The sequence below is a fragment of the Chrysochloris asiatica genome, unplaced genomic scaffold, assembly GCF_000296735.1.
Source record: "Chrysochloris asiatica unplaced genomic scaffold, ChrAsi1.0 scaffold00350, whole genome shotgun sequence".
In the NCBI taxonomy this organism is placed as follows: Eukaryota; Metazoa; Chordata; class Mammalia; order Afrosoricida; family Chrysochloridae; genus Chrysochloris; species Chrysochloris asiatica.
This window is the reverse complement of record NW_006408868.1, coordinates 275,436-285,440: the sequence shown is the minus strand read 5'-3', so window position 1 is coordinate 285,440 and position 10,005 is coordinate 275,436. Positions and strand designations below refer to the sequence as shown.

General features: G+C 40.1%; 1 protein-coding gene across 1 annotated transcript in view; it reads left to right on the top strand.

The window, feature by feature from the left end:
* The first annotated feature begins 299 nt into the window (after positions 1-299).
* RAD54L2 (RAD54-like 2 (S. cerevisiae)) overlaps positions 300-10,005 on the top strand; it is a 125,405-nt gene continuing 115,699 nt past the window's right edge. Inside the window, exon 1 of the mRNA XM_006876006.1 lies at positions 300-488. Coding sequence (XP_006876068.1) covers positions 353-488 — 136 coding nt within the window. The 5' untranslated portion in view covers positions 300-352. The remainder of the gene's footprint in view (positions 489-10,005) is intronic.

Sequence of the window (10,005 nt, the reverse complement as noted above, 5' to 3'; positions counted from 1 at the left end):
CTCAGAAAACAGTTGATACAGGAAGGATGGAAGAAATGAGAACTCTGAGGTATGTACTTGGTTTTTGGTCACGCTAGGTGTTTTCTTGTCCAAGCAGCTTAGAAATGTTTGAGCTTGGGAATTGTTGAAATATTTCCCAGGGGCAGTGTTTTTTTGGGGAAGGTTGTAATTTGGATGAGGTTAGCTTGCCTTGCTTAGGAAAGCTCCAGGGAATTCAACTTTGACATTTTCTGTCTGAAAGATTTGCATTTTTATGTGAAACCCTTAGTGATTCTCATGCTTCTTGTCTTCTCCTCAGGACCCTTACAGTGGACCATGAGTCGGTAATGCCCACTGAGGACCACTGGGAGCCATGTCAGACGAGTCCGCCTCAGGGAGCGATCCAGACCTGGACCCGGACGTGGAGCTGGAGGATGCGGAAGAGGAGGAAGAGGAGGAAGTGGCAGTGGAGGAGCATGGCAGGGATGATGAAGAAGACTTGCTGGATGGTGAGTGACAGAGACATCTTTATCTTTTCCTTCTGTTGGCATTTTTGCTGGGAATGCATGATGTTCCTAGTTGGATTTCTTAGGCTATCCATAGCAAAAATGCACCGATGGGTAACACAACCACAAAGGACTCATATGCGCATTCTCAGGAACGGCTTGTTGTTCCTTCATATAAGCCACATTGAGTTTAGCATTCAACTCATGTTTGAATGAGTTGAGAGTACATACTTGCCCAGGAATGTAGAGGAATCAGTGGCAAAGCCCCTGTGACAAGGCTTTTTGGTCTAGGGGCCATGGACACTTTAGGTGGCCACAGAAATTTCAGATGGCAATGGGTAGGCATGTGGGTAAAGTGAATGATCTGTGAACCTCCTGAAACGATACAGTTCTATGTGTGTTTACATTAGGAAATTTTCTAGGGAGAGAGTCTCAGTGATTTCTGCATCTCCTGCACTGCTGTTCTGCCTCCTGGCCTCTTCAGGTGGCTGTAAACTGCTCTCGGATTGGGGCAGGGGTGGGGGATGCATTGAGATTGCTGGTGGAGCCCTCTGGTCTGTTTGGTTTGCTGGATTTGCCCACTCCTTTATAACTCTAACTTGCTGAAGTGGCCACAGGGCTTCTCTATTAGTTTCTGCCTTTCATGTCATAGGATTTAATTGTTTTTAAGCTTCCTGTTGACTCAGAATAGAGTTTTTGCTCTGTGGGCTAATGGGTCAGACTGCAAAGTCGGTTGAACTACAAGCTCGGTGGTTCAGGCTTACCAGCTGCTCTATGGAAACCCTATATACAGGGTCACTATGGGTCGGAATCTACTTGATGGCACTTAACAACAACAACAAACCCTAATGAAGGAGTTCTGTTGTGACACTGTGGGTTAATGTGCCAGACTGCAAAGCCGTTTGAACTGCAAGGTTGGTGGTTCAAGCTTACCAGCTGTTCCTCGGAAACCCTATACAGTGTCGCTGTGGGTCGGAATTGACTTGAAGGCACTTAACAACAATGTAATGGTCAATTTCATTAGGGTTGTTGTTGTTCTTGATGTGTGCCATAAAGTCGGTTCTGAGTCATATAGCAACCGAGGAGCGGTTGGTGAGCTTGAACTGCTGACGTTGCAGCTCAAACCGAACTTGAAGTCTAGCGCATTAACCCACAGCGCCATACCAGGGCTCCTTCTTTAGGATTTGTTGTTGTTGTTAAGTGTCGTCTAGTAGATTCCAACCCATAGTGACCCTGTATACAGGGTTTCCAAGGAGCAGCTGGTGAGCTCGAACCACCGAGCTTGCAGTTCAACCGACTTTGCAGTCTGACCCATTAGCCCACAGCGCAAAATCTCTATTCTGAGTCAACAGGAAACTTACAAACAATTAAATACTATTAATTAATCTAATAGTATCTAAGTAATTAGATCACTGCTAATTACTTGGATTTGAAGGGGCTTAGGAAAATGCACTCCCCATATGCTCCAGATTTCAGGAGGATGAGCATCAATCTTTCCTCACTCACTGCTGTTACTATCTTCAGTTCTCATTCTTCCTAATAACTGCCACATGGCTCAGGAATCAATTTTTCCTCCTTTGTACAAACTAACAATCTTGTTTGTCCCTCTAACTCTCAGCTTCCAGACTCATTGGAAACATCAGGAGATTGCTTTCTAGGCCTCTTCAGGAGAGGCTGCCTACTGGAACCCCCCAAGCAGGGCAGGAAACCTAGGTTGGATTGACAAGGTCCTTGTACCAGCTCCAACGCTGACACTTCTTGTTGGTTATGTAACCTCAGACAGCTGTAATATCTGGAACCACTTTATTCCCTGTAGTGTTGAATAGCAGGCAGGGGAAGCACTGCCCTTTAGTGATTCTGAAGTTTCCAAGAACAAATTGCTTGAATCTTTAATTCCACCTTTTCTTTCTCTCATGTTTGTATCAATCATACTTAGAGAAATAAGTAAGAAGACATTCCATTGTTTTTGTCCTCCCATTCAGATCTGTAGCCCATTCCTCTCCCCCCACCCCATTTCTTTCTCCTTTTAATGTAGTGTTTTGCTTTTTTTAAAAATGTTTTTATTGTGAATTGAGTGAAAGTTTGAAAGTTTACAGGGCAGATCATCAGTTTTTACATTCAACAAATCACACACCTTGTTTCATTAACAATGATTCTAATCCCTTCCATGTACCATCAGTTAACAGTATTTCTTTCTATTCATTTTAGCTCTTTATTAAACAAAACAAAACAAAAACCCACTCAGGCATATATAATAATTTACACCACCAAAGGGCACATTCTGCAAGTCTGCCTCCTGGCCACCAGCTCTCAGTCCCTCTCTTTCCATAAATCGAGAGTCCTCAGCCTCTCCTTCTCTCCATGTTCCCATCTCTGCCTCTATCTCTGGTGTCGCTGCTTCTCTGTATAAGATACTGCATTCTGCTCATGCTCCTCTCCCTTGATGATCCTGGGGCCCTCTGTTTCTGGACTGTAAGATTAACTACTCCCCAGTTTTTGTTACAAAACTTCTACCTTTACAATTGTGATGATCTCAATTAGTCATGATAACAGTTATTCATTATTGAATCATACGAATCTTATCCCCATCTCTTTTCACCAGACCCATCTAGACAAGATGAAAACTATTCAGTTGGGACTCTCTCCCCCCACCCCATACTCTTAAACTAAGCTCCCCTTGAAATCTTGTAAGTCAGTCTCTTGGTGCCTTTATCCTCCCCTCCCCCATTCCTTTTTAAAAGATCTTAACTAGAGAGACAAGAGACCTTGGAGATAAATGTAGGAGAGGAGTTTCTGACAAAAGAGTATCACTTGAATCCTGAAAGGTCTCTGTCTCCAGGAAGGTGACTGTAGGTTGCCAGGTGCCATAGGCAGTGAGTGTGCTGTTCTTCAATGCACTGCAGCCATTCCTAGCTCTTTCTCCAGCTTCTGCTCTGTAGGCAGGGGTGCGTCTCTTCCTTGATGTGTGGAGCTGGCTAGGTGTGGAATTTCTTTTGGAATTTGGGGTAATGGAAAGAATGGGAGAATTCAAATATAGTATCTGACTCAGGAACCACAAAGACGAGCTTAGTAGATCTCTTCTCATGGCTGATGGAATAATAAAGTTGGGCAATTGAAGATAGGGGACGACAAGAATTAGTTAAAATTTCTGAAGTAGTAATGCCACTTTTGGCTCTTTGAGCTGGCAATGATGTTTTTCATATTTGTACGTTTAAAAATTTTTATTTTGGATAGGTCTTTTTAACTTTATTCATGGTGTTCTTAGTTGTAAAGAAATCTGTCATTTTATTGTAGCCAATTTAAGGAAATATTTTCCATTGTTTGTTCTAATTTACACTGAAGGGAAAAATAATAGGGTATAGGAGAGATGTATTTTAACACTTAATTGTGAGTTTCATTAGTGTTTTTGGCTCTGATTTGGATTTTTACAAAGTTTGACTTTGTGAAATATTTCTAGACAGTACGTAGTCTGTGAGATATTTGTAGAGCCAAGCTTTACATCTGTTTATACCTCTTTACCTGATAGTAAAAAATTAAACTGGAATTCTTCAAGGTACTAGTCTTAGTCTTTCTTCTTTCTGCCTTTAGCTCAGAATTTCCTGCTTTGTGGTTGGTTTGTTAAGAATTCAGTAATTCCTGCCTCTGGTTGCAGAGATGACTAAAAATCTTCCATCATGTTGCTGAACAAAGTCAAAATTAAATTTATCTGCAGCACACAGCTGGAATACCACATGGGTTGAAAAGATGTGTAGTTGTGTTTACAAATGATTTAGCTTCTTTACTATTTTTAACATCATTCTGCTAAAGCCAGTGGTTCTCAACTGGAAGTGATTTTGCTCCCTAGGAGATCTTCAGCACTTTTTGGTTGTCACAATTGGGAATGTGCTACTGATATCTAGTGGATAGAGGCCAGGTAGGCTATTAAGACCCCACAGTGCACAGGACAACCACCTACCACAAATAATTATTCAGTCCAAATGTCAATAGTGCTAACGTTGAAAAGTCTTGTGTAGCCCTGATGTCTTTTTTTTTTTAAACCCTTGTTCCATCAGTTTTACATTCAACAAATCATATACCTTGTTTCATTACAATATTCACTTTAGCTTTTTAAAAAATAAAAACAAAATAAAAAACACTCAGGCATATATAATAATTTATACTTCCATAGGGCACATTCTGCAAGTCAGCCTCCTGGCCACCAGCTCTTAGTCCCTCTCTTCCCATGAATCTAGAGTCTCCAGCTGCTCCCCTTCTCCATGACCCCATCTCTGCCTCTGTCTCTGGCATCGCTGCTTCTCTGGATAAGGTCCCTCATTCTGCTTCTGCTCTCTTGATGATAGTCCTAGAGTCCTCTTTCTGGACTATAAGATTAACCACTCCCCGGTTTTTGTTAAAAAATTTCTACCTTTACAATTGAGACAATTTCAATTAGTCATGATAATAATTCTTCACTATTGAATCATACGAATCTTACCCCCATCTCTTTTCACCAGACCCATCTAGACAAGATGAAAACTATTCACTGGGGACTCTTCCCCCCTCCCACAACCCCCCTACTCTTGAACTCCCTCTTGAAACCTTGTAAGCCAGTCACTTTGTGCCATTATTGTTCCCTCATTTTAGGTAGCCAATGTCTAAGTTGCCCGTCCCTATCTATCCTGTGTATAGAGGGGATAGCAGTGATACTTGATGGGAAGACTTCTTCCCTCTCTGTTGGTATTTAGAGTAACTACCTCCATGAGTAAAGGTCAGGTTCATCAAATTGTATCAATTTACCCTCTTGTTTCCTTTATCCAAAAAAAAAAAAAAATTTTTTTTTTTTTTTTTTGTTGTTACCTTCCTCTAGTCGAGTTCTAATTATCAAGCCATCGAGCCTAGATCAAATGGGTACTGCCAGTTTGGGTGTTCCTGTGCATCTACCTTTACTTCATATCAGCTGGATGCTTCACTCTCAGCTCTAGCTCTCTGAGGCTTTGCCCTTGTCCATGGTCTCAAGTGTCCCCGCGTCTTACCACACTTTGGACCAACCAGCCCTTCCTCTTCTCTCTCTCATCACCAGGTCAGCAGGAGTCAATAGAATGTTATTGAACTCAGCCCATTTCTTCATTGCTGCTTTTCCCCCTCTTCCACTCACCAGTAGACCATTGTGGATGCCAGCAAGCTTACATGCCTGTTCGTTTGTTCCCTTTGAGTTTCAGTCTTAGAGGGAAGTGTGTCCCGAAGGAACTTGATTGTTTGCCTTGATGGCTTCCTATCGAACAGCTTGCTTATTCTTGTGGTAGCCAGTCGTTCTGATATTTTTGTTTTGGGTGTTTCCTGATGATTGTTCTTTGAAGATGTATCTTCTGTTGCTCTAGCTGTTCCAGGCTGGTCTGCTTGTCCTTTCTTGTGGGAATGACCTACCTCATAAGGTTTTCGATGGGACTCAGGATTGCACCTAATGTCCTGTATTCTTGCAGTGACTTTGCAAAGGAAGCCTATTTCACTGAGCAAGTTCTAGAACCCCTTTTAGGTATTCCAGTCACTTATAGGCTGAAGATAGGCTTACAAGTTTTTGATAATATTGTTTCCCAACATTCCTTTCTATCCCACTCGTGTCTACTTTGTAATAGTAGGCAAGGGAAACTAATATTCATAAGACAGTCAAGCATTTTAGTCTTATTTCCCTTCTTCAAACTATGCCTAGATCCCTGTATCATAAGAGCCCGTTGTTCCAAGGTTGAGCAAACCTGTCTCAGTGTTCCTTTATCTTGTTCTTTCACCTCCTCTCCTTTCTTGTATTGCTCTCCCCAAAACCCAAACTAAACCCCCACCCCAACCCCACCGTTGTGGTTACCTTATATTCCATTAACTCTTCCCTCCATTTAAGGTAGTCTATTTTATCCTTTAATCTACTTTACCTTCTCACCACCTGGATCTCTGTTCCCCTGTGTTTACCTTCTTTCACATTGTAATTGTTTTGATCATAGACAGACCTCCCAGATCCTCTGTTCTTACAATTTTATTTTGTTCTTGAGTCTTCCATTTGTCGATTGAGTTCAGTGTGATGTTACCACATACGTCATTCTCTGGTTGTTGTCTGTTCTTGTTGGTTCTCAGTCCACAGAACTTCCTTTAGGATGTTTTTCATAGCAGGGTTGGCTTTGGAAAAATCCTTTACCTTCTGTTTATCCTGGAATGTTTTGATTACACCTTTGTATTTGATTGACAGCTTTGCTGGGTAGAGGATTCTTGGGTGGAAGTTTTTTTGTTTTGTTTTTCAGGGTTTTATATATGTCTTCCCATTGCCTTCTTGCCTGCATGGTTTCTTTTGAGAGATCCAAGCTTAATCTGATTTGCTTGCCTTTGTATGTTACGCTTCTCTTTTCCCTATCTGCTTTCAGGATTCTGTCCTTATCTTTGATTTTGGAAAGCTTGTTTATGATATGTCTTGGTGATTTTCTTTTAGGGTCTATCTTTCCTGGGGTTTGTTGAGCTTCTTGAATGCTTATCATGTCGCTTTTCAGGATGTTAGGACAGTTTTCTTCTAGAAGCTCTTCAACTATCTCCTCTGTGGGTTTGTGTGATTCTTCTTATTCCAGAATGCTGATAATTCTTAAGTTATTCCTCTTCATGTTGTCCAACATGAATCTTAGGCCTTCTTCAGATTTTTTATCCTTATTTGTACTTGCTCTTCTATCTTAGTAGTGTTGAGAGATTTATCTTGTAGTTCACTAGTTCTGGCTTCTATCTCTTCAATTCTGCTCCTTTGCCCTTTCAGTGTATTGTCCATTTCTGATAGTCTATTATTGATCATTTGGACTTCTTTTTGTAGGTTTTGAATTGTTTCTAATGCTGTATCTATCTTATTTGATTGTTCCTGTAGCGCTTTCCTGACTTCTTATTTTTCTCAACTCTGTTGTATAGTGTTTTGATATATTTTATAATCATTTTCTGAATCCTTCTCATGCATTTCCAAAGCCTGCCCTTCTTCTCGTATGGAGTGTAGGTCTCCTTCAAACTCATTTGCCTCAGTCACTTTATCTCATTTCTGGACATATGCAGATATGGTCATCTGTTTCTGGTTTTTTTTGGGCATATTCAGGCGTTACCTGTGGCCTTAATACTTAGATGGGTGTGTATTTTGGTATTTTTTTGTGCATTCTGCTTACCTCTAGGTAGATGTGATCAGGAGATGGGCTTCCCTTTTCACTCTTCTTCCTGAGAAATTTCAAGATGTCACTGTTGGTCATTGTGACATAACTCAGGATTTGATTTTCGGCCTACTTCCTTTTTTGTCTTCCTGTCCTGCTCCACAATCCCCGTTCAGGCCTTTTTTCTAGTGATAAACAGTTCTGGGCTGGCTGTAGCCGTTTTGCACTGCCGTTTAGTTTCTGGTGGAAACTGTCACTTTAATTTTGAGGAGATCTGTGCACATGAGTCGTAGAACCTTCCAGGGATGGGGTGTCCACTCGCTCAAGCACCCCCTCTAGTCTCCAGAATGGAGATGTGCAGATAGCGAGAGACCAATGAACAGATAACAACAACAACAACAAAAAAAGAATGTCCATACCTTTATCTCTGTGGTTCTGTCAGGCGTCCATGGCTGCTCTGATCCTTCCCCTACTTGGTCTCTTCCAAGATGGCGGCTATGGGAGCGTCTTGAGTTAGAAAGCACTGGATTTCTTGCTTCTGCTAACAATTCCCCTATCTGTAAGCTTTCCAAACTTCTAAATAGCCCATTATATGTAGTTCAGAGTTCTGGCACCATCCCCTGAGCCTGCTTAGTCCAGTATTCTGTGTTTCTGATGACTCTTGCGCCTGATCCGACGTCTTGTTTGTTCTTCAGCCCTGATGTCTTTTGAAAATTACTTGCAGTACTTTTCCTGTGAGAGCTGAGTATAAAGATAGCTGCTTCTTTTTTTTATATCTTAGTTTATTTCATGAGTTGGTTTGAATAGTATCATTCCCTTTGCACTCAGAACTCATTTTTAAAGATGTGTTTAATTTAAAATTCACTTATGCTCCTTAGTATTAATGCTATGGGAATTGTATTGTAAAATATTCCCAAAGAGCAACTATTATGAAATACACTACTCACACTCCAACGCCAAACTGGCTTCCATGACTATTTAAAAGGTAAATCACATTTCGGTTAGCATGTGTTTTTAGTTTCTCTAGGCCTATTGGCTAAAATACTGACTTTGATGACATTGCTAGAATCAGGAGAGCTTTGTCAACATAGAGTATCAGTTTGTGTTGCAGGTGATAAGTAATCTTAGAGAATAAGATTTGTTTTGCCTCAGCGGATATTTACTCATACATTTTTTTCCAGTGGCAATTTTTTAAAAGAACAAGTTAATAATAATAAAAAAAATGCAGATGTATTCCATCAATTCCTGGATCTTTGCAAATGCCTTCAGTGTGCTGTGGACTTCTTTCTTCAGTATCTCTGTCTCTTGATCATATGCTACCTCTTGAAATGGTTGAACATTTCTTTTTAGTACATTGACTCTATTCCTTCCATATTCTTTTGCTGCTTTCTGCATCATCTGTCAATATTTTGCCCATAGCATCCTTCAGTATGGCAAGTTGAGGTTTGAATTTTTTTCTTCAGTTTCCTCAGCTTGAGAAATGATGAGCGTATTCTTTTCACTTGTTTTTTTAGCTCCAGATCTTTACATATTATAATGTTTGACTTTGTCTTCTTAAGCTGCCATTTGAAATTTTCTGTTCAGTTCTTTTACTTCCTCCTTTCTTCCATTTTCTCTAGCATTTCTATGCTGGAGAGCAAGTTTCATAGTCTCTTCTGACATCCATTTTGGTCTTTTCTCTTTTGTCTTCTTAATGACTTTTGCATTCGTCCTATATGATGTTCTTGATGTCATCCTACAACTTTTTTGGTCTTCGGTCATTAGTTCTAATTCATCAAATCTGTTCTTAAGATGACATCTAAATTCAGGTGGGATATGTTCAAGACCATGTTTTGGCTTTTGTGGACTTGTTTTAATTTTCAATTTCATCCTGAACTTGCATATTAGCAATTGATGGTCTATTATACAGTCTGCCCTGACATTGTTTTAACTAATTATATGGAGCTTTTCTACCATCTCTTTCCACAGGTGTAGTATATTTGATTTCTGTGTATTGCGTCTTGTGAGGTCCATGTGTATAGTCGTCTTTTATGTTTAAAAAACATATTTGCAATGAAGAAGTCATTGGTCTTGCAAAATTCTGTCATGGGATCTCCATCATTGTTTCTATTGCTAAGACGATATTTTCCAACTACTAATCCTTCCTCTTTGTTTCCAACCTTTGCATTCCAGTCGCTAGTAATTATTGATACATCTTGATTACATGTTTAATCAATTTCAGACTGAAAAAGTCAGTAGAAATCTTCAATTTCATCAATACTGGCTTTAGTGGTTAGTGTGTAAAGTTGAATTATAGTGGTATTTAACTGATTTTCTTTGTAGGCATATGGGTAGTATCCTATCACAGACAGAGTTATACTTCAAGATAAATCTTTTTTTTTTTTTTT